This window comes from Anarhichas minor, unplaced genomic scaffold (assembly GCF_050575085.1).
Source record: "Anarhichas minor isolate MPS153535 unplaced genomic scaffold, ASM5057508v1 ptg000007l, whole genome shotgun sequence".
Classification (NCBI taxonomy): Eukaryota; Metazoa; Chordata; class Actinopteri; order Perciformes; family Anarhichadidae; genus Anarhichas; species Anarhichas minor.
This window is the reverse complement of record NW_027466453.1, coordinates 6202095-6227888: the sequence shown is the minus strand read 5'-3', so window position 1 is coordinate 6227888 and position 25794 is coordinate 6202095. Positions and strand designations below refer to the sequence as shown.

At 45.1% G+C, this 25794-nt stretch overlaps 1 protein-coding gene across 1 annotated transcript in view; it reads right to left on the bottom strand.

Moving 5' to 3' along the window:
* The window catches only part of usp43b (ubiquitin specific peptidase 43b), a 54175-nt gene that overhangs the window by 9904 nt on the left and 18477 nt on the right, over nt 1-25794 (bottom strand). The window contains exons 3-9 of the mRNA XM_076086678.1: nt 23496-23593; nt 18074-18166; nt 14492-14627; nt 13998-14157; nt 11457-11468; nt 6180-6342; nt 3680-3791 (exon numbers count right to left, since the gene is read on the bottom strand). Coding sequence (XP_075942793.1) covers nt 3680-3791; nt 6180-6342; nt 11457-11468; nt 13998-14157; nt 14492-14627; nt 18074-18166; nt 23496-23593 — 774 coding nt within the window. The remainder of the gene's footprint in view (nt 1-3679; nt 3792-6179; nt 6343-11456; nt 11469-13997; nt 14158-14491; nt 14628-18073; nt 18167-23495; nt 23594-25794) is intronic.

The window sequence follows — 25794 nt, the reverse complement described above, 5'->3', positions numbered from 1 at the left end:
GGCTATCGAGAAGATTGGGAGGAAGGCTTGAGCCTTGGCACATGAACCAACATCAACATGTGATGATAAAATCAAAGTTTACACCCAACACTTGACTTTAGTGCACTTATTTGTTGCTGGCACATGGTGACGAAGTCTTGTTCATTGAATTGCACTGAATCGGCTGCTCAAATCTATTTCAAAATGCTGAATTGGGAGTGAGTGCCGCATTTTTACTCTCTCGGGGTTAACTTTATTTATTGCCGTGAACCGGCTAAAGCAACAACAAAAAAGACAGAGGAGAACAAAGTGGGCCATCGTGAAATACAGGCTGAGACCGGCACCTGATGTTTTGAGCTCACAGCAGTTCAGCTTGAATCAACACGTAACACCTCAACGCGGAGCACCGTGTGAGCGCTTTGTTTGCGTTCAAAGTATCATTTTACAGAAAGAAAAAAAACAATAAACCCCCTAGATCATCAGACTACTCGCTCATATCACTCTCAACTGGACTGGAAAGCCGAGTCGAGGAGAAAAAAAGGAAGAACAAATATTGTACCGATATCTTCTTGTCCTCAGTTTGAAGCCTGCTGATATTACTCTGAGATCTGCTTGGATTGGAGGTGCTTTAAGAGCGAAGGAGCGCTTTGCAAAAATGAAATTGATTTTGTCTTGTTCCAGTGAAATCTAGTGTTGTAGCTGCTGGCGGAGCTCAAACACAAACACCCACTCTGAGTCCTGAGAGAGAAGCTCCATCCAGCAGGATCTTTCTGATGACAGGGAGCGCACCAGAGAGGACAGCTCATTCCTGGAAAATATTGACATGCTGAACACACGAACGAACGGAATGAACAACCCTGAGGGGACGTTATACAACAGAATTACTGCCTCACGTATGCAATACACAGTACTGTTTAAAGTAGCAGTAGTGCCAGCTATAGCTAATACTGCAGTAGTTACTACTTGATGCTGTAACAAATAACACATGCGGAGCCGTGTAACCAACACCGTGGAACTCTTCTCCTCATTTCAGCATCGTGTGTTTACGGACACTGCAGGTATCGAACCTCCACGTCGTGCTTAGTGTGATGCTTATTCCACACGATTCATCTGTCATCTACAAAACAACAGTGCTAGATGACAAGTGTAAACCCCAAATAAGTTTTCTTTTCATTACAGACTTGCTTGGGCTCACTGTGAGTGCCAGCGACTTGTGAGGCTTGTTTGCACATGTGAAGACCACCCAAAGAGTCCTACCGACTTCTTGGGAATGGAGTTTTTCTCCCGAAACACGGTTTCAAAAACCAGGAGAAAAATCCTTTAAAACACGACGCATACATTTCAACACCTTCCAAAGGTATTGTGTTTGCAAAGCTTCTGACTGCTTCAACTGCTACACGTTAAATATTGAATTGTCTGTGTGCTAACCCCCTCCTCAAACAAGAGATTTTCCAATTACGATCATAGCTTAGCTTCACGTAAAGCCTGTCGAGCTCTGTATTTCTCCACATGTTGAAGTGGTTTTGCCCGGGGCTCAAATGAGAATACTTTACGTTGAGGAGTTGAGGATGGTGGTTTCTTTTTCTAACCCTGTAAAACCAATATTTTAATTGAAAGAGTGTGAGGAATGATTTAAACAGTATGTGCCTGCTCTAAGGTCAGATGAAAACAGTCCCAGAGTGCTGCAGGGAAGACCTATTTTTGTAGGCCGACCGCTAACGTTAGCATCGCACTGTTTCCCTCCACAGAAAGCCAACAGGGTTTAGTGAGCATCAAGCCAGCCACTGCTAAAAACACGATGTCAGTAGCAGAAAATACGTGCCAGAGAAGGCCACGCTCTTTTGTTTTTGAATTGCATCTTTGCCTAAAATTAAACATCCACTTGTGTGTGTAATTCATTGATGCAAGAAAACTACAGATTCTGTGGAGATGAAAGATTTAGAGCAAACATCTGCTCTGAGCACTGCTCCAGCAGACTGATTATACTGAACGAGCCTGGTTTTAATCAATGGCTGACAGCATGGGGCACAAAGGAGACAAGCACATCTCCAACAGAGTTACTGAAGACGTTGCACCTGACTCTTCTCCTCCTCCCCGCTCTGCTGGCACTTCTCAAAGAGCACCGAGTAATACGCAGCAAGCTGGTCAACAGCTTCCGTGCACGGCCCCGTGCGGCTCTTTACTGCAGCTGTGTGTCAGCCGTCAGCAGCGGCCGATTGGAGATCTGTTCGGCTACATGTGAGCGAGCAGAAACCAGCGAGAAAATGGACCCTTTGGCTTCAGTTGAAGTAATGAATTGATTCGACAGCGACACACTGTACAGCAGCGGCGCATCTGAGCAAGCTGTGCTGTTTGCATTTCTGTCACTACGTCCCGTGTTGTACAGTAGTCACACCAGCGGTGGCAAGTAAACGAGGCAAGCGCGCTTCTTTCACGCCTCACCTTCTGAACCAATCAAGTCTCATTAGCACACACAGCCCTACAGCCTGTCACAGCAATATATATGCAAATATATTACAATGTACATTGTGAGAATGACATTTGTGCGGCACCACAATCTCTAATTGTCTGACAATTTAAATGAAAGCATTATTTAACGTATAAGATGGAAAAATCTGACAAATGATGTGAATTCAGCACCGTGTGTTAATTCATTATTAAAAATATGCTGTAGCCCTAACTCCTGAGGATAAGCGGGTTAGCCAGCTACCTTTGGGCTTAACAAAGAGGTTCCAGCATCACAATGTAATAAATGCATTTTAATTTGCATAATTGTAAGAATAAATTTCTGACAATAATTGGTTCAGTATAAAGAAGCTTATTTAATCACTGCAGTTCAGGGGACTGAAAGATGAATCAATGATGTGATTATTGTAAAAAAGAAAAGAAAAAGTGGAGCCCCTGTGTCTACTGTATTGCTAATTTAGAGTTTTAAAAAGGGCTCTCCAAAGATCCACTCATTTAGTTTCCAGGATGATATGAGCGAACAGCCGTAAGTGTGTCTCTGACTTTCTTCGACTGTAAGTGCCACTCTGTGTGTCAGTGAGTGCCTGTCCCAAACCAGTTAACCTGGCCGTGGTCTGGTGTGCCAGCGGGTGCAGCGAGAGGAAACCAACTCCTTTCTGCCTCCAGCTGGCACTTTAAGCTCTCCCACCTGCACCACACAGGGCCGTTGTGCGGGCATGCTTCTCTCTGTCCCGAGCCAATAAACCCCGTCTCGGAAACAGGTGCGCCGGCCCGGCCCGGCAGGAGGGAACCGTGTCCCCATTTCTGCCTCGAAACAAGCCCGCCCACGCGACGGGGCTATTAAAACGTACGTTTTACAAGCACCATGGAACAATTTCTATTGACTTATCACACAGGGCTGCATGGCAAATTGAGTCCAGGTGGGTTTCTGGTTGAGATGCAGTAAATACAAAACAGAATGAATAATAAATCCACCGCTCTAGCTGGCAGTTGCGGAATTCACAGTTGATATCTTGGTGCGAATGAAAACGGTACTTTTTTATCCTTATAGCCGACTGTCTGTATGCCGTTGCATCAACTTGCAGAACCTTTGAGATGCGTTTCATGTCAGTCTGCGGGAGTCTGAACGGGAGTCAGTGAACGCCCACCAGCTCCCGGCACTGTGTTTTGATACAACCCCCTAAAACTGAATTGCCTCACACGGATCAATTATCACATCAGCTGTGCACAGTACCTGCGCATGAGCTCCATTGATCATCAGGTAATAAAGCTTGCTGAGGATGCTCTGCTGCAGCTGGTCCCAGGAGATAGACCGGTCCTCCCTCATCAGGAACGGAGGTCCAAACCTTGAACAAGGAAAAAAACGTTTACACACAACGCCGCTGCTCAGCCGCTCCACATTAGTTCACACGTCACCTCCTCCTATTGTAATGTAAATAATTATGTATTAACTTTATCGGCACTAGAGCAGAATTCTCATTACAGCGTATCTATGGAGGGACGGAGAGAGAGATAATAAGGAGTGAAAACAGATGATTAGGAGAGGCACAAGCATCCCTCTGAAAGGATAGATCACATGACACATTCACCATAATACCCATTTAATTGAGGGCAGCCCTCCATTGTATGCTTGAGATTTATTAGTGTGAGACCATGAGAGCATGCATGCGCATAAAGAGACCAACAAAGACACACATATGCACATACACAGTGAATGACTATGGGATGCTAATAAACTGCAGATTAATCAGTAGGAAAAGAGGAGCAATGGACGAAAAGCTTGTGCAGGCACCATTTCATCCTTTGAATTATTTCATGTTGTGTTTTTTAGCTTCTTACAAACATCGGAACAGAAGCACATCCTCAGTCATGCAGTTTTCCCATTAGATCACACATGGATACCGCTGAGTATAAGAGGTTAGATTACTGTTCAGGATGGTAAGCATTAACATTCTGTGGTGGCTGAGGAGCAGCTGCAGCGACCACGACACAGTATACACTTCAAAAACAACTTAAAAGTACAATTAGTTCAGTTAGAAACGGCAAGAGACAAAACAATTCCACTCTCTTGCTGCGTGGTTTGTGGTAAATGGGTTTAGTGTGTTGAATCCAAAGTGCATTGTGTGAGCAACTCTGTAGCGCCTCCTTCTCACAGCAAACGTTTCACCTCCCCCAAAGCAAAGATGCACACAGAAGTCTACATTTAATCTTATTTAGTTTTCCCTCTTAAGAGATTTTGCACTGAAATCGATTATCTACACGCAGTGATCTATGTTTATCTCCACAGAATCAGTAGCAAGATGTAACAAGTAAAATCTAATTGTTAACTTTCACGATTGTTGTAATGCAAAAACGAAAGCGAACGTTTAGCTTTCACACATCACACATTTAAACTTAATTAAATCCTATCTGTTGGTTTCACAGTTTCGACAAATCAACGACAACTGAGAGCTTTCACACTCAGCTGACTTTCAGAAATGTACCTGTGATGCTATTCTACAGAAAACCAGAGCGAGAGACGAGTCGGGACTCCAATGTCATTTTCTTGGCACACACACACACACACACACACACACACACACACGAGTCCTCCAGCTGTCACCTGATGAGAGCGAGATCGGCGGCTGGTTTGATCAACGAGGGTGAGGCGTTTGAAGGGGAAAGTGAGACACGGATGGGATTAGACTTTCCCAGAGCTGGCGAGCTCACCTCTATCGATCCCTCTGGACTCAGGGAGACGGATGTCTGATCTCTGTTTAGTGCCAGATGTCAGATTCCTCCGTCGGGAACTCATCTCACAGTGAGATGCGAGTCCTCTCTGTAACAGGCCGCTAACGTGACCTTGACGTGATAGACTGTGGACTGAGCCGCTGCACAGAAAAGCTGGGAAACTGACATTTTGCTGAGGCTGAAGCCTCTCCTCGAGTTACTGCTGCGACGCCTGTCGTGCTCTCCGTCGCACGGCACACGGTGATAGAAGTGGCTCATTTAATACGTGGAATTCACAGTCATGGGTGTCCGGTTTCACATGGAAGGAAACAAAAAGCAGGGTTCTCATTTTTAGCCGACAACTGCAGATTTTATCAGCTGTAGCTGGGTAGTGTAAGCTGATGCTTTGGTTGGTTGGAAACGGTTTTTTGTTGAGTTTAAAATGAGAATACTGTAAGGGCAAATAACAAAAAATGTTTTTATTATTGTAAATTAAATGTGCGAACATGCAAAGAGTTTGTTTTTGAAACATGTATTTGTTGAGATCAATGAATGTTTTAAAACTTTTTTAGTGCAGATAGCTAAACAAAAGTGCAAACTACCCAAATACAGCAAAGGTTTTCATCATATTGACGCCAGAATCAATCTTTAAACCGAGACGCGGGTATCTGTAGTGTAGATACTGGACGTTAGATTGTTTGAGTGTTATCTTCGCAAAAGCAAACAGAGAGCGGGACTGAGCCCTTAGCTCTGATAAAGTAGCACTTTGAGCACCACAGGGTGGATGATCCCGTCAGGTATTGACTTTGGAAATAATGCTAGGTTACGTCTGTAGGTGGTGATCTGGTTTGCCAGGCATGCCTACGTTTGCAGCTTCCGTTGAAGCAAATAAACAAACTGCACAAACACCCTCCAAACTCTAGAGGATCACTCTTAATTAGAGCCTCATGCACATCACTTCAACATGAGAAGGAGCCCAAAGCTTCACCAGGCCTGCCTTGCCAAGGGTCACTTGGTATAATTACCTCACAGTCTGTTGGCCGCCCCCTGAGGCGTTGCACACCAACATCAGAATCTTTACGGGGACGCCCTGGCTGAGGAACTCTGAAGACAAGGTCCCAGAGGAAGGTAACCTCTGACCCTCGGGACCAGAGGAGTACGGAGATGACGGGAGGCTGTGATGGTACCCTGGGAGAGGAGGAGGAACACGGCACAGAGTCAGAGAGGAGGTGTGAGAACAAACTGGAAAGAGATGCTACGATGAGTCAGAGGAAGAGGAGATAAAAGTGTTTTGTATTTTTTTTACCATAGATACAACCACAGTCTCTCGATAAATCCTGCTGACACTGATCACATACCGATTTGACATTCTTTTGGTACAGGTTACCTTCAAAGACTTTACACTGATGGCTGACATCGTGATGTACGCGGTATTTCACGTTTTTTCTCCTCGGGAGGAAGCCAAACCGATTTCCTGTGCCGAGAGTGTGGCCGTTAAACTTAACACCTCTAACAAGGAGCGAGGAGGAGAAATTGAGACGTATAAAGTGGCGAGGCAGCAGCTTTCTATTTGGGGAGCAGTGATTCAGAGGGGAGAACAGATGGACCACTCTCAGCAGGAGGCATTATCTGATGCAGCTTCTGCTCCACATCCCGTCCCGGTGGGGGGGCCAAGCAGCGCCACTTCTCCTCCGTCTCTCTACCGACACAGAGGAGTGTGACTGACTGGGCTCAGCCAGCGGGTCAGCTCTCAGAAGTTCACGGTGATAAATCACGCGGAAAATTTGACTCGCAGACACAGACGAGAAGGTTATCGATTGACCGACGCCGGCTGCGGCTTCACCAAAACGTTTCATTAAACCCACGTTGTTTACACCCGAAGCCCGATTCATCACTGACAAAGCAAATGCCACCGCTGAGCGATCCTGTTACAGAGATCCTTGCGTCTGTGTTGGCACAGCGCTCCTCTTACAGGGATAACGGAGGCGTGAGGACGTTAAGCACTGTGCGAGGGGGCGGGACCGAGTCCTGACCCCTCGAGAATGAGAGCGATGATGAGAATGCACAGCTTTTTTCATGTATTAATGTCGCTCTAATAAAGCAGGTGGTTAAACTTGCTGGAATAACGTGCTGTAATTTACACGAGCAGCGACCTCGGACAGCTGTGGGGATGATTTATGGGGTAAAATCTCATTTTAAATGGCTGCCGAAACATGTTCATGAAACAGCAGTAAAATGCAGAGGTCACCTCCTGGCCTGTCCCGCTAAGATTTATACAGGGACGCTGGGGAGGAGACCAACCTCTCACCGCTTATTAAATCACTTTTTATGGCTCACTGTCAAAAACGCTACTGTTTCTGCACATTTTTTCAAGGCTCGTGTCAATTTTTCTTACCTTGTTCACTGGATGAATAATGGTGGGAGTATGAGACGCGCGTGTGTGTGTGTGTTTCTACTTCTGTAGACAATTCCCATGCAGCTGTAGTGGAAATGGCACTTCCAGGACAACACGGCTGTGTGAGAATTGTTAACACGCACACACATCACACCAAAAGTTCCCCGTTCAGCCGGCAAACACCTGTTGATCCTAATCTCTTATTAGAACTGATTGTAAGAAGCCTGTGACCTCATCGTTCCTCTGCACTCTCAGCCGTTTTCATTGTGGAGCAGACACACAGGATGAGCCAGACTAAACACAGCCACACTATGTGGAAGCCCATAATTAAACACCTCTGCCCCTAAAGGGATCTACTCTGCCCACAGCTCCCCCCCCATCAATCCCATTAGCTGCGCAGCCACCATCGAGGTCTCTGAACATAGGAGGAGGTCAGACAAATACATGCACAGGTTATGACTCATGGCTTATTTTGATCGTCTAAATATCATTAGGTTTTAAATACTTTTAACACACTATATAATTTGTTGACACATAATTCATGAACTGATGATCCTTTGCCAAAGGAAAGATGAGATGATGTGACTTAACAATCACTGCTGTGTATGATTTTTATGACTTTGTGCTCCAAAGTAAATGACTTAATACTCGTGTTTCCTTCTTCTGTCTGAACGGAGCGGTGCAGCCCCCCCCCCCCCCCCCCCCCCCCGCGGGTTGGCTGGATTTATGTTACAAATGTTTCATGCACAAATTGGCAACGTGCGGCAGGAGGATGCAGATAACAAATTCTACCAATCGTATCATTTAATTCGATGGAAATGCTAAACAAGAGTTCAGAGGCAGGCTGGAGACTCTGTGAGGCCGTCATAGTGGTGCTGAACCTGAGCGCTAACGTCTCACAATGACAATGCTGATGTTCAGCTGGCATAACGTTTACTAGGGCTGTACTTTTTATATATAAACGTATATAAAATGATTTTCTCCCTTTATGTAGTCTTGTTTTTGAAAGGCTGAAAACCAGCTAATATGGATTGAAGCAGAATATTTCGTTAAATAACATGTTGTGAATTTTGGAAATTATTACATGTATCCTTTTTCAATAAATTTTGACTTTTGGACTTTACAAAGCTCTGGAGTTATTGGAAATGTTTGGATCAAAGGTCAGATGAAACTGAAAGTGCAAGTCACTGGACCCCATGCTGGTCTATCACATGTTAAACAATAACAGTCCATAAAATAACAAGCAAAATCCAGACTACAGAAAGTGAGCGATTATCTCATTTAATGAAAACTGTGCGGTGAATGAGTCAGAGGACGACCCTGTTCTCTGTGTGCAACAGAGCCGAGCTCAAAGAATGTGAAGTGGATACTTCACGGTGAAAGCCAAATGCTCTTTAGCAGGTGATCTCATATTCAAGTCTCGTCCTTGGCACCAATACTCCGCACAATGACATTTTGTCAGCGTGCCGTCAAATGCCAAAGAACTTTAACGTGTGAGCTTTGAGAGTTTATACTTTATTCATTTTCAATGTAAACTCCATTACTTGATTGCCATATAGTAAGTGTACGAAAATGATGTAATGTAACCACAACATTGTATCTCCACTTTCCTTGATTCACCAAGACGATACATAAGGTATCACAGTAATGTTCAGAAGGTCTGTGCAGTTCTACAGGAGTGAAGGGCCTGTAGTCTGTCGACCACCTAAAGCTGCTGAAGCTAGAGTGGAGAGGTGGTGTGCATGGGGCTCTCGGAGCAATGCTCTGCATTCAAAGATTTTGGAGGGTGGTGTCTGTTCTCCGTCGCCCTTCACAAACACAACAGCAAAAGTGTGAGGAACGGATTAAACAGTGTTTATCTGCTTTAATGTAGCTTCCTAGTTACAGGAACCAAGTCTTTAACCAGAGTTAACTACATTCATTATTGAGGTTACGCTGTTGTGTTATAAAAAGAACCTTTCACATCCACTTTGTAGTATTTTCTAACTGTGTGGAAGTCGGTCTCGGATGCCATCAGATTTTAAACAGCACATGAAACGTGCATGAGAACACGGGTAACATTTGGCCCATAATGTCAATCTCCAGTGATTGTTTTGGTGACATCAGTCTAAAGAGGAAAAAGAGTTTTATTTAGTGACGGTGGTTTTGGTATGGACTGGCACATGTTCAGGGATGCCGCCACCCAGGAGAATGACATCAATCTGGAGGAATTTACTTCAACAGTGACATCATATATCAGCAAATGTGTTGATGACGTGGCGATCACAAAGACAGTCAGGTCATTGCCCAACCAGAAAGCCTGGATGAATGGAGAGGTAAGGGCACCATCCGAAGCCAAAAAAGCTGCCTTTCGGTCAGGTGACAAGGAAGCATACAGAGCAAGACTGAAAGCTGGCATCAAAGAGGCAAAGAGGAGGAGTCAAGAGAGACTGGTGAGAGACCTCAACACCAACAACACTGAAGATAAAAGCAGGACCGCCCCCATCATGTGTGAGGCCACGTCGCCAGATGAGCTGAACACCTTTTATGCTCGTTTTGATCTCCTCAACAAAGAAGTCAGCTGTCAAGTCTGCCCCGCCTCCAGAGGACCGCCCACTGTCAGTGTCCACAGAGGATGTGAGGAAAGCCCCGATGAGAGTGAATATGAGTAAAGCTTTCAACGTATCGCTGCCACAGGAGAGTGTTCCCACCTGCTTCAAGACGGCCACCATCGTTCCTGTGCATAAAACGTCTGCAGTGTCCGGTCTGAATGACTACCGCCCTGTGGCACTCAGCCCCATTCTGATGAAGTGCTTTGAGGAACAACATCCCAGGCAGCCTGGACCCTCACCAGTTTGCATACAGAGCCAACAGATCCACAGAGGATGCCGTCTCCACTGCTCTCCACTCAATCTGGAGGATAACAACACCTACATCAGAATGTTGTTTGTTGATTTCAGCTCAGCCTTCAACACAATCTCCCTCATGTTAACTGAGCACTTTGGGCTTGAGTACCTCATTCTGCAACTGGTTATTAGACTTCCCCACAAACAGACCCCAGGCAGTTCGGATTGGCAGCCAAACCGCCTCCACTCTGGTGTTGAACACCGGAGCCCCCCAGGACCGTGTTTTCACCGCTGCACACCCACGACTGCTACCCCAAACACGAAGAGAACTCTGTTGTGAAGTTTGCAGAAGACACAAACAACAATGAGACTTCATATAGTGAGGAAATCAACAACCAGTCGGTAAAAGCCAAGGAGCTGATTGTTGATTTTAGAAAAGAGGAGGTGAAGACACACAACCGTGTCTACATCAATGGAGCTGAGGTGGAGGAAGTTAGCAGCTTTAAGTTCCTGGGAAACAGCATCACAAACAACCTGACATGGTCCTCACACATCTCCATCCTGGTGAAGAAAGTTCTGTATTTCTTAAGGAAACTTAAGAAGGCAAAATTCCCGTGCCAAGTTCTTGGCAACTTTTACAGAGTTGCAATAGAAAGCATCCTGACTGCAAACATTACAAACTGGCATTGGATGTGTCCGGCACAGGACAGGAGGGCAGCGGGTGATTAAAACCCCCCAGAACATCATTAGTACCCATCTACTGAGCATCAGTGATGATGGTGAGAAGAGCTAAGGGGATATTAAAAGACAAAACTGTTCACCTTGCTGCCGTCTGGAAAGAGATACAGAAGCATCGGCTGTCGAACCACCAGACCTCCAAACAGCTTCTTTTAAATATGGTGCAATGCGGTCCCTCTTCTCATCAGGTTACTTATAGATCAAAATGGTTGCAGCTTTTTTTCTGTTTTTAGCGCAGTGGTCCCCCAATAAGCAGTAAGTGTGCTTGTATTCTCAGATCACTTTGAATTAATTTGAATTACACAATGGTCATTTTTAGGCACGATAGGCTAAGACATTCTCACCATCCGTATTACCTGGCACAGACGTCACCACTTATGTGTCATTACCGTAACACCTGAAAGTCTCTAATGCTCCGGCGACCGGCGCAACAATGCCCAGTCAATACGTCTGTGACCCAACATGATCTTATTAGACAACAATGTCTGACTTTAGTGTGCAGAGGACGATGTAAGAGATCACTTTAGTACAGCAGGGGGGATGGGAGTCAGCAGCGTGAAGGTCGTGCATCATTGGTCGGCCTTTGGCGTGATCCCAAGTCCTGTTCTTTTTTCATTCACAGCAGACACACAACAGCTCTTTACTGCCTCTAATCGCCCTTTACGCCAGGAGGATGTTTAAAATCTAAGTGTGTGAGTGAATTACCTCAGAATCTACTGAATAGATGCCAGTGAATCACAATCCAGTGTGTCATGAGTAACAAGGAAGCTGACCGTTAAAACAGGGTTTCCCTCAGATTTCACCGCGCATCCTCTTTTGCTTTAATTGAAAGACTGTCTGCATGTGCCAACCAATCAGGAAGCTGCTCCCCACAGACTCCACGCTTACCATGTGGCTTAATCGAACGCCTCAGGACATAATCCACACTGATAACCTTTCCCTAACATTAGCACTGCACATAATGCTGCTTAGATTACCGAGCTTAGCTTTAATGAGATTCATGAGAGTTTGTTATTCTGTCTCATATCTTTTTACTTTCATTTCAGTATTTATGGATAATTGATTAAGGGTCTCTCCGGGATCAAAACCTTTTAGATTTGGTAATTCCAGAAGAGGCATAAAGATCTCATTTTTAATGGCGCCAGACAGCCTGAAAGCATTACAGAGCACTGTTGTGACTGGAAAGGAAAAATGTAATGAAGGTGCATTTTATACGATAATGTGACATTTGACTGCCGTTTACTCCTATGATGTTTTTATATTTTATAGCTTTGATTAAAAACAAACAGCGAGGCAGAAAATACTTGTGCTCTGTAGTTAATTACGTTACTCAATATTTCATTTTTGCACATAAATAATGTACTAGAGGCTGATGGGATATTTATCAATCGGGAAAGTAAAATGTTTTCTTCAATCAAGTATCAAAACAAGCCTTTTTGATATCACATGCCTTTGGGGTTTTTGCCTTGGAAAACAAGACTCTTGTTTTTCATCGTCCTCTCCTGGTTTCCTCCCAGGGTCACAATTCTTCTCTCCTGAACTGTGACTGATTACGACACCTTTTACCCCTTTTTCTCTATCACAGCCTGTTTCAGGTACATCGGGTAGAAGCTGTTTCCACCCGGGCAACAACACAGCTACACCAAATGTTGTTTCTAGTCAGATGAGAGCTGCTTGCCGCACATCATAGCGTGCACTGCCCAAAGTTGGGCTTTGCGTGACGCAGCGAAAAGCCACCATGGCGCGGCGCTGATCATTGGAAATAACACGTACGTTCAGACTGAAGAGGAGCTGTTGTTGTGGCTTTGTGTCTGAAAGTCTGTCTGTCCTCCGTGAGTGAGAGATGGAGAGAGAAATGCTCAAGCAGGGGGAAAGATGAATGAATAAAAGAAGGAATGTGATAGAAGACATGAATGAAAATAAGATCATGAATATTAGTTCATGGAATAGATTCACGCCAGAGGGGCTAATTATTCTGTATTCTTTCCTTAGAATTAAGAGTGAAATCAATAAGTATATAACATATAAATGCTATTGCAGTGTACTTGCACTATTCTTTAAAAAATCACCACAATGCAGGAAACAGAGCCTGTTTTCGAGGTCTCGATGTTGGCTGGCATGCATACGCCTGCTGTTGATGTATTGACTCCAAGATTTGGAGCAAACCAGCACATCTCCCGAATGTGTGGATGTTCCTTTAAAGACGACGACATCTTACACGTATTCTCACAGGGCAAACGTGTCAATGTCAACGACAGGACGATCTGCATTGCACAGAAAAGTGTTGAGTGGCGATGCAGAGTCTCCATATCAACCCCTGCAGGCTGAGCCAGTGAGAACCCGGGGGATTCAGTCTGTGCCAGCATGCGGACCAGCCAGACTGTCTCGGGGGTGTGTGGGGGGGGGAGCAGCACTGCTCGCTGCGGTCATTGAGCAACATAATTAAAGCACTAAAAGTCATATTTCTCAGGTACAACAGCAGCGTTGACACAGTGCTGGGAAAACACTTACAGCCCTGTGAGACGGGACAACGGAGCAGAACCGGTTTGTTTACACCACAAAGCAAGAAACAAGGGGATAGTACGCACTGAGCACACATTTTACATCAGCAGCTGGGAAGTAGAAGAAATTAAGATCTGATGTGCACAGGGGGAGATGTAATTCGCACAGCTCTACAGGAAGTTCTATCCTTCTTAATGTGCTCTCCAAGGGCCCCCTGCAGTAAAACACATTCCCTGAGGGTTTCATTAAGCAAAGTAAATTAATAAAATTGGCTTGTTTGTTTACAGATCTGTCCTGTAAATTCACATTAAAGTAGAGGGAAAAAACCTGAATGCAGTACCACAAACTAGTTCTACTAAAAGTCAGTTATGTGATCGCTGCACACATGCTGGTTATACCTGAGATCCGAGCGGAGCCTCCTCTGATGTACAGGGGCGGAGCCTGGAAGGCGTAGATGACATCATTGTCAGCTATGCTGGTCAGATCCTCCTCATCGAAGAAGGAGCGCTGGAAGCCTGTGGAGTACACCTCCGTCAGGATCACCTGGAGACAAACACACACACACACACACACACACACACACACACACACGTTAGATCGCATAATGCTGTGGGAGTGAACTTTGAACCCACTTGATGGAGCACCATCCTTTGCACTATTATTCCCTCTATTCTCAGAGTTTAATGTATTTCAGCCGAGTGAAAAATCAACCAATGGCATGCAAGGAAAGGTCAGAATAAGATCCACAAATCACTGTAATCGCACTCGCGTGAAAGCCGAGGAGCGCCGTGCTGCTCCGCTATAGCTGCGGCTTCAAATAGGAAAACCTAAGTGGAACCCGGGTCCACGCAGAGTATTTCACCCTGCTTTATGTTACCTGGTCTGGGGAAATCTTCCCCTCGTCAGCCGCCATCCTCCTCAGGCAGGCCACGGAGCCGAACAGAGGCACAGCCAGCCCGACCCGCAGGTACCGCTGTCCTTTGGTGCTGAACACCAGAATCACGCACAGCGACCTGCCACAGATCGGAGGAACACAATCAGGGACGGCGGGAAATAGAACGACCTCGATTTAGACTGCTGAGCCATTTTCTACCGCAGCCTCCTCTACGGCCCCGGGAAGGGACAAAAGAAGGCTTTCATGAATAAATCAATACACTAACATTAATAATAGATCATTAGGACTTATTTTTATGTGTGCCAAATAATGGAATCTCTATTGCATTTTTAAAAACAGGGAGCGCTTGGCTCTGACCTCTCCAGAGGCAGCGCTGACATGAGCAGGGTGCTGGGACATAATGGCTTTTTGAATAACAGTACACTGAGGAGCCCTCCCAGGTACCTGTGGAAGTCTGTAGCTGGAGGCATAGAAGGACATATGAGGTATCACATGGAGAAACTGATTGTTTTATTTAGAAATGAAGACATTTGCACATGTGCACTAACGGCAGGACATTGCCTCTGAAAGATACACAAATAAAAGCAAAACCAGAAACTTCTAACCCAGAAGACGGTGTCCATGAATTAGAAAAAGTTGACCAAAGTCATTCGGCGAGTTCCTGAGCTTCTTATAATGAGGCTCTGAGCGATGAGGAGTCAGAGTGACAGCGTTGGATGTCACGCAGGTTCCAGCGAATACAGAGGACGTCCAGCAGCAGGACAGGTGACTGAGCGCTACTCTGCAGCCGAGGCGGATGTTTTCCACCTTCACAATGTGTGCCCTCTAAGAAATAAAGAATAAATACACAACCAAGGTCTCTGCAGTCTGTCACATGTCAGCACTTCACCTCCAGACTGGTTCTGGTTTAGCTGCTCGGCCCCTCAAATAAAGCTGAGCAAATAGATTGATCTATCCAAGGGAGGGGTTTCCAACCTTTTTTGCCCTGTGGACAATTTTGCTATTAACAACAAAAAATACTGAAGCTCTGCATTTCTTTGTAGGTACTTACTAAATAAAAAATATAGATAGACATCTCAGCAACACTCGGGTAGAGGCTTCAAACAGACTTCATGCACCTGTGCATTGTGTTGGGGGTATAATTGTTGCAGTAGTTATAATTAGTCCAGCACGGAATGTTCAGAGACCCGGTACCGGTCCACAGCCCGGGGGTTGGGAACCTCTGATTTAAGGAAACTAGTTGGTTTGTATTCTTCAAGCGTATCAGAAATATATTTTGGCCCCATAAAGTGATTTATAAACTAGCAGCAAGTCTTTGAAGAACTGTTCTGGGACTAACTGGAAGCCAGTTTAAAGATTCACCAACACGAGTTCTACATAATTCTAGTGGTTCTTGTCGGGCACAATTATTGTTAAATCTGACACCGACATGTTTACTCCTGTTTCACTCATTTGTGTGCAGAACAGGAGAAAGTACAGTACAGTGATTGGCTGCACTAATCCAGCCTCAGCTCAATGAGGTGTCCCCAATTTATGCCAATTAGACGTTTCATACCAGCATGGACAAAACAAGACACGGTGACTCGGCAGAGGAGACTGGATTCTACTGGTCACAGCATCAATTTGAGATGCAGTTGATAACAATATTCTTGACTTACCACCCTGATTGTTTCGTTCCCATCTTTTGATGCGATATTCAGTTCAAATATAACTTAGCCTATAGGTATTTACGTGTTCACTCATTTGATTAATGGTCCGTGTCACGTTCACACAGCAGGCTTTACCCTCAAGTGTAAATAAAATCATCCGACATGCAAAGAGCAGATGGCTGCCAGTGGACAGAGCCCAGCCTGTCTGGATCGCTGGGCAAAGAGAATGTTTGCTGACAAACAATATGTGTTTACGGCTTACAGACGTGATCTTGCTAGGAGTGAGCTGAACTCTTCACACAGAGAGATGCGTTCAAAAACAAAAGTATTTTCAAAGACAATCCATCTGTTCTGTCCTCTTTCTATCCCTCAGAAGTGTTTTCTCTCACCCGGTCTGCCACACAGTAAGAAGAGAGGACGCTAACTAAATACTCTCGGCTTGGCTCGCTGTCAGAACAAAGCTCCTAAAAAACTTTTCCCCCCCAAATTAGAAGGGAGGCTGGCTCAACTTGCGTGACTTACTTCAAAAGACTAAACAGAAGAAACCGTGGCAAACCTTCAAATAGTGATCAGCACACCTCTGTGAGTCAACCACAGGAAAGAGTAGCATGCAGGTGCTGTGCTCATTTAAAAAAGGTACATTTTAGCCTAGAAAGCTCAAAGGCTTATGTTTAGATTTGAGGTTGTACTGTAGTATTACCGCTTTCACGGCAAGAATGAGATCGATGGGACTCTCATATCTGTGTGTTCAAGGTACAGTATTGAGGATTGAGTGGCACCCCTTTGGTCTATTATTGGGCACTCCTTTAGCTTAGCGTAGCACAAAGACTGGAAAAAGGGGGAAACAGCTAGCCTGTCCAAAGGTAACAAAATGTACCGACCAGCACTTCTGGTCAGTTCAGTTTAGAGCCAGTGAACTTTAGCCTGAGGGGTCAAACTCGGGTTAAGAAATAGATCAGCAGAAACCTGTAAAAGCTGAAAGGAGAGATCTCCTAAACAGGCTGACCCCTGTTGGTGAGCTGACACGGAGGCTGACTGGGTGTTGTGATGCAAAGCTCAATAAGACATTGTTCCTCAGTGCTGAGAGTGTTTTCCACCAGCTTTTCCTTCTTGATACCAGAGGTCCTACTGTCTGTAGTGCAGGAACAAAGCTGGGTGTTGTCCGGACTGTTTTCCTATTTTAATCCCTTTTTAAACGACTCAAGCTTAAAGAAATGGTTCCACGTTTTCTTCCTTGAACACAGTTAAAATGATACTGCTCTCACATGTGTACGGTAAATATGAAGCTACGGCTAGCAGCCGGTTGACTTAGCTTAGCATTGAGTTTGGAAAAATGTCTCTGTCCTAAAGGAACAAAATCTGTGAACCATCCCCACTCAAACTCACTACTTAACACGTCACATGTTGTTTGTCAAATTTATTCAAAAGGTGAAGGTTAAAAATAACAAATCACAGTATTACAGAACGCAGTAACTTCGAAGCTAGGCTAGCTGTTTCATCAGTTCTATTCTTTGTGCTAAGCTAACTGGCTGCTGGCTGTAGCCTTATCTTTAATAGACAGATTCCTGTTCGTGTCCCATGTGAAACTAAAAGGCAACGTTGACGTTATTTTGTCACGTTAGTAAAGTTGGTCACGTGAGTGGCTAGTCTGAGTCGCTAGTCAGTCAGGTCAACGTCAACCACGCTCTTTTAGTAAACCAGACTAAGTGGTGTTATTGTCTGAACCTAACTTAATTAATGTATAATACCTTTTTAGTATATTTTGAAGACACTATGCATGTATTAAGCGTATATTGACACGCCCCTCCTGACACGTCCAAAACTGAGGCTAGTGGAGCACCTTGAGCGTCAAGAACGCTGACCAAGCATCTGTATTTTGAGAGAGAACGTGTGGATTGCAAACAGCCGTGCTCACCTGGTCTGGCGAAGAGGAATTGGGAGTGAGATGCAGAGGAACGGGTCAAAGGTGTTGCTCTGCTTCATACAGTGGGGGCATGTCAGTGAAGATCTGAGGGGGGGGGGAAAAGCACACATTTACATTAGTCTTAAAAAACAACAACGACTTCCAAACTAATCTCAAAGTCCTCCTGATTAAGTGTGGCAGGAGAGGAGACCGTTTAATCTCGTCACCCAAGTGAACGACACGGTCAAAAATAAACGCGCAGAACCTCTTGATCGGATTGTGAGAACGGAAAAGATGAGTGATGTAACTGGTGAGAATTGAGAAAGACGAGCGGGTGGGGGTAGAAAAAGCCCCCCCCCCCCCCCCTGGGCTCCAAAGGGGAACCAGCACAGAAGCGGTTTCCATCTTGTTGCATCACTCTCAGCAGCGCTTCTAACGCTGCCGTTACGCCGACGCCGTTACCGGATCCCAAGCAGAGGGAAGTGCAGCGCTTTCCTAAGTGACGGCCTTTCTTCCTCTGAACACAGAACACTGGCCAGATGTGTGCAGCGGTGATTTCCTCTTACAATAGTTTTCCATTCACTCCCTTTGTTCATAATTAAGACTCCCTTCAATGAATCCCACTCGGTTTCACAGGGGGAACGTATTCCAGTCAGCTAATTATCTGAACAATGAGTCAGCGCGCCCACTGAAGGTAATGGACTGATTGCTGGAAGTGACTTTGTAATGTCCTGCAACCTAATTAAATCTTTTGTCCAGCATTTAGAGTTGATCCGTGCAGGATTTCCTGGATAAGACTTTCTGTAAATACCGAGTAATTAAGTGAATCTTGAAGAGGGGCCTTCGATCAACCTCTTTGATTACACGAATGAGAAAAGCACCAGTGTGTGTAGACGGTAAATACTTTGTACGCAAAGTGAAATGTAAATAAAGCTATCTCCATCGAAACCAGTGGTACACAAACAGAGGTACTTATACCTCAAACGGTATTTCTGCAGTTGACAGAGGATACGTGGAAAGATTGTGTAGTAGCTCAACTAATTTGGAAGAAATAGAAATAAGATATGATGAAAAAAATAAATTACATCCACATATTTAGTCAACACGTGAACACTGTGAGTCTAAACAGTTAGCTAGAACTGATAGAAGTAACAGAAACACTGTTAACAGTTAGCTAAACATAAAGTATAAATGTGTAATAATGTATAAAACATGTAGTAGAACGAACACAAACTTGACCAGACCAACCTAAACACTGACCCTTAGATCTTATGAAACTAATTGTAACAATATCCTCTTTGATCTAGTTGATAGTTTTCTATAACATGCAGTCAAAAATGGATCCACTGATCTTACGGCTCAATCAATGCTCAGTAGATGTTTTACGCTCTTATTTCTAGAAGTGACGACCAGAATCTGGGGTGTCAAAGTTGTGCATGGAAGCTCCTACTTTCATTTTCAAACCAGCTGGAAAAAATGTTTAGTGCAAAAAGGGAATAAAAAAGAAAGATTGGATAGGGAATTGAAATGATTACGACACAGCCGTTAGAGAGAGAGAGAGAGCGTAGCGTCTCTATCCACATTAAAACGCTGTGGTGTGACTGTGAGTAACTGTATCAGAGTGACGGATGGGGCTGCTGTCTGCTCAGGTAAAACATGTTCCCCAGACACGTTATACCTAAAAAAAAAAGCAGAAAGGTCATTGAGGAGATAGCACTACAGTAGCAGTGAAATCTCTCACCATCAATGGATTTCAATAGAATGTTCTAAACTAAACATCTGTGGATGAACAGATCTCTTTATGTCAGAATGACGGGGTGCAGCGCTAACGGCACTACTCTCAATTACTTTTTCATTTCATTTCTTTTATCATCGGCATGACGGACATAAATCTGCAACTGCGGGCGGTGAAATAACTTCACATATGACAGGTTTGATTCTGCGGCGCCACTGTGACACTATTGAAAGCACGCTGCTGCACATAAACTGAAAATAGACTTGTGTGAAGCATAACCCAGCCGCAGTAAAGCACAGAGAGTGTGAGTACTCTGGGACACTTAAATCTCACATAAAGAAAAATCATGTTTTCTACATCACGGCGGACGTATATATCGATTAAATCAAGAAAGTGAATTGATTCATTTCAAATGGCAAAGTGTCTTTTGGAGTCATAAACCATGAATTAAAAACACTCCCCATCCTCTCGCTGCTTCTCATAACTCCCCAAGAGTGTGTGTGTTGAATCTTTACAACTTCCACACGACATCCTACCATTGGGAAATCAAGCCACAGATGAACCGATCAAATGTGTTCTCCTTATAGGACGGCACCTGATGGGCCCAGCGGGGGAGGAGGCGGGGGAGTGAATACAGCTCTGTTCAAGCAGGCCCAGCTGACACTGGCTCTTAGTGGATCTCTCCCTCTTGGCAGAGCAGAATGGCCGCCCTACGGATGTCTTGTTCTCGCCAGGAAACAGTGAGGGTTCCTGCACTCCATGCATACAAATCACACTCAGCCTGCACTAAAACATAGATGTGCCCCGCGCCGCTCTGAAACACTTAAAAGAGAGGAAAAGGAGCAGAGGGAGAGGTGATATTCTGGTGATGCTCTAATGGAGGAAGCGTGCAAAGGTTGAGAGGTATGTACGCCGCCGTCTGGAATGCAGCCATGCTGAAGAGACCCCGAGCTGGATGCTTTGCCCTACAACACACTGCTGGAGCTTTGGATCTTCCCCGGGTAACGCAGGTATCTATAGCTAATTGATTTTCTCTCCTAAGAGAGGCAATTAAAAAGAAAAAGTCTCAATGGGATCAAATTAAATAGACTGGCAGCTAATTCTTCTCACTGAGCCCGGCAGCTCTGCTCTGCCGGGGGATGAAGGCTAGTTAATTCACCCCACTGACGTTCCCAAATAGGAAAAGGCATAAACCTTAATGTGTGCCTCATTCACTAACTGAAATATTACTTTACACGCATCATAAGCAGACCCATTACTGGGGCTGCAAACTCTGATTCGGAGACGAGAGGGTCTCTCAGAGAAGGTGGCGTGGCGGTAAGACGAGCCGCGCCGAAACTGCAACCGCGTTCGTAATCTGAAACGCTCGGCTGCCCGTCAACCGGCCTCACTGTGATGAACGCTGCGCGACAGAAAGACATTGATGTAACGTGTTTGAACATTCATAATGGCCGCGATGATTGCACGGTGACAAACCGCGCTATTACAAGGATAATTCTCCGGTCCGTCAACTCAGGATGTTGGATCGCATCGGACACTGCATTGTGAAGCACTACACGGGCAGTGGTGGGGCCCCGGGAGACTCCGAGGAACAGAGAGCGACAGGAGCCAGGAAGTATTGGTTCAAAGTCCAATTCCAGCAGTGAGAACGCGTTCATCTCCATTTAAACCCTCTCTTAGCCCCGTGATGCGGGCTTCTTTTGCATCGTTAAGATGGACTCCGACTGTACGCTTACTGTAGATGTTAGAGTCCCTCTGTAGAGTTTGTGCTTTATGTAGATGATCCAGCCCCGCTCACTCTGCCTGACTAGCACAGTGTTTGAGTGGGTGAGAGGAACAAATTCTGGCTGCCAAGACTGCTGCTTCCTGTCTAGACACACCCGAGGTGTCACAGCTGAAACATTTGACAGGGAGGAGGGTGGCAATTAAGAGATGCGCTCTGACAGACGCATCACTGGCAGTCACACAGAGACGCCGATTTTCAGAGGAGCTGATGGTACCGACAAACGAGATATTAGCAGTTCTGTCTGGACGGACTGCTTTTAAAAAATGTATTAATCCAACATAGATCAGATTCTGGACCTCTTTAAAGAATCAGAGTGATCAGTGGTTTATGGATGGAGTCCAGATGGTGTTGGGCTTCTGCGTCAGAATCACGAGCTGGAGACAGAAGATACAGCTGACTGGTGAGAGTGGAGACAGACCTGACCGAATGAAAGAGCGCAGTCCCCAAAACATCACTGTAAAAAGCTGTGAGTCATTAACCGCAGAGTAAATATCTTCTTACATGACCGCAATAAATCTGCAGTGCAAACTTGCGAATGTTTTCTCAGACCAGACCAACACTTGGCACATGGATGAGTTGGCCACGTCGACATCTGAGTGACACTCCTCTCCCTTTGGGCCACAGCTGACAGGTGTACATATCATGTAAAATACAAATGGACTGGGGATGACTGACTGATGGGAGTCATGAGGACATCCAGCTGCATTAGAAATGTTGATTATACAGTAGGGTAAATTAAAATAAACTCTTTGTGATCCAAAATACACCAGACACATTCACAACCCCGATCACAGCACTAGTACTGGTACCGGGGCAGTTTTCTCTTCAGACCTTTTAGCATCACTACTCTTGCCTGCTTGTTAATTACTGTGCACATTTACCGTGATACCAGCCGGGCATCTGTGTCTCAGAGGACCTCCGTGTAAAAGACATAATGACATCTGCATTACATCAGCTGTATCCAACAATTACATCTGATCGATGAAGCCGGAATACTTTGTGTAAGCCTGGTGGACTGTGTGATGTGCACCTGTGTCTATGATGACATTTCAGTTACTGTTGCTACACTGGTCAAGCTTTCTGTTCACGCAGAATACATACATGCAGGTAACAGTGAAAGCATCCTCAGCAGTTCAACATCAAAGACATGTAAATAAAGAAACAGCAGGTCTGTTATTGCAGCTAGTAAGTCCTAGTGTTACAATAAGGATAAATGTCACTTCATTCTAACATAACCTTGTTGAGCTGCTTAGCTCATACTTGGACAATTAGATTAATGCGTTATTGCTGGTATTTTTTACAAAGTATGCTTACCCTTTAAAGGACAAAGGCTTTTAGGATGATGACTAACCAGTGTGTTTGGTGAATATAACCCAACTTCAGATAAAAGCTTTGGCTGGTGTCACTGGAGCGTAAACTCCCCCAGATGTTAGAGCAGAACAGAGTTATGTTAGTGTACGGCTCCCTGACAATGGGGAAATCATAGAAATCATAGAAATAGAACCAACAGTGAACGGTTTTCTGTGTTCATTTGACTTGTTCAAAAGAAAATGGCGATTGTTACGGTGACAACACACGTCAGCGGGGCGGTAACGTGTCGTCGCAGCCTTAGAGACAACTAGCCAGATGTGCACTAGTTAGCTCGCTAGCTTGCTAATTACACCATGCTTTAATGTGACACTTGTTACAGAAAATGAGCCTAACAAAGCATTACGTTGTTACTATCACGTTCACTAAAGCACCATGCACAATGCCTCAAAGACCGAGAGCCCTGCTGTGCTTACTGTTGCAAAGTTATGATGATACAATCACTGTTCAGGGGAGGAGTTTAGCGTCACCAAGACTTAAGAGGCCTTTCGATTTGTGTGTGTGTGTGTGTGTGTGTGTGTGGTATGTTAAGAGAGGAGACTCACTTGTACTGTGCCTGGAAATGTTCCTGGACAAAGCTGTGCTGGACTCCGGGCTGCTGGGACGGGTCAGGAAACAGCAGCTCCTCCGCTCCGCCGGGGGCCTGCAGCACAGAGGAGGCCACCCATCAACACACCGCTGCCACACTCTCACATTCTTCAGCGATCCATCAGAGGTTAGCTGGTTGCCATCATTGTCAGAGGAAACTCGTATGTTATTTTGTGGCTGTGCAACAATAAATATGGAAACCTCCCGTAGCTTGCAGCGTTTGCACATTCTTGCTGTTCCATGGCAATAAAGTGATTTTCAAAAGCACTGACCGAAACATAACCCTGTCTCGACTCTTTCATCTACTCACCCACAACAGAGACAAAGCTGGCCTTAGATGAAGATAAAAGAAGAGAAGAAAGAGAAAAACAGAATAATCACTGAAAGGAGAGGTAGCAAATGAGTGGGATGGCACACACAAGGGTGCCTCACAATCACCGCTGTGCGTTAACGACTACCAAAAGTTACTTTGTAAAGAGCGATGAATCTTTATTTAACGACTTATATAATGCAGTTTTACATATAATATCATTTGTTACACTTGGTAATAATGATGCTCAAATGTTATCTAACTACAAGCATCTCATCCTCCGACTCGTGAAGCGAAACAGTATGCAAAATGTATATTGTTGTTAAATAGCTGCTCAATGGGCTAATGAAAGGAATAATTTGAAATTTTGGGATCCTCTAGATAAGAAGATTAATACTACTCTCAGGATTAAACAAAGAACATATAATGTATAATGTGGACAGAGCCAGGCTACAGTGGCATCAGTCTTCATATTTAGCTCACCGCAAGAAAGCAAAGAAGTGTATTTCCTAAAAGGTTAAACATTCTCATTCATTTGTGGAGGGGGTTGTGCAGAGGGCCAAATCTAAAAGTGCTTACAGTTCCAATAAGCTCTCACACTGAATCCGTTATCTCTGTACAGTAGCCACTCTATTTCACGCCTCACCAGCCGAGCAAAACGTCCTGAAAAACATTCCTTCAGTCACCAAGTGGTTCTGCTTAAAAGGCCATCATGAGGCACCACAAGCACCGTGTTAGCGTTTCTCTGCTCGCACGCTATCAACCCACCACAGTGGCCGGGTGCAAAAGTCAGGTACTTGAGAACGCATTAAGTCATCGTATCGCTCCAGCCGTGCTTTTACACCTGGCCGCGGTGCCAAGCGGAAATGCACTCTCTCCACGATCCGTCTCTGTTGACACACCGCTCGCCCTCTGTTTGCTGTTCGTCTGAGTTCTAGCTCCTGGTCCCGTACTGGCTGCCACCGTTCCCAGGCTGGCAGCTCGACCATGACCTCCGCTCACAAACGGAGCTGAAAGGAGGTTTAGAATTTCTAAAATGGAGAGGGAAGTGGAGGCCATGTGTGTGTGTGTGTGTGTGTGTGCGTCTGAGAAATCAGTGTGAGGCAGAGACAGGCAGAGAGACAGGAGGGTCCTTTTCAGTTCACCACCGCTTCAAATCCGGAGTCTATTCTTCTGAGAGCATTTGAGCTTCGCAAAGGCCGAGCGCGAGACTGAAAGCTGACCTTCCTGCTGCACCGCGCTCCAACAGGCTCGCACAATGGCAAACGTCTACCCCCCTCTCTCCCCCTTTGCATGGATTGCAGGGGTTCTCTCCCACAAAACGCTGAAACTGTCCAAACCCAGATGATCATCGTGTCGCTGCTTCAGATAAAACATGCAAGGTATAGCGTTAAAAATTCCTTCAGATGTTAGGAGTGCCAAGCTTTTCTGTATTTTTAATCTAATGCCCATCATCAGGCTCTGCACTTCACTCCCCCTCTTTTCCCTTCACATACTTGGGAACGGATTCCATTGCTTATCACTATGTGGAGATAACAAAGCAACATGGAGGCCTTATCACTTCTGTGAAACCCATGGCCGGCTCTGACATGTCAAGAGACTGCGAGGTGTCGGCCGTGTGTTGACAGCAGCTGTGGAGGAAGTGGACATTTAAGCGCAGTGAGAAAGTGAAGCACGTTACATGCACACAGACATCTGATGAAGCCTGCATCATCTAAATGATCATGGCCAGAACGCAAAACCAAATTGAAATGGAGATGCTATCTTTGAAATTGGTTGTCAGAAAAATATGCCAACTTTGAGCTGATAAAACACGCGACTTAGCAGGCAGACAACGGATCTGAGATGTTATTTTTAGAGTCGGGTCTGACCGGTATAGACTGCTACCATGAGGGAGAGGGAAATGGGAAAAGCATCGGGTGTGACGTTTCATTTTGTACCATTAC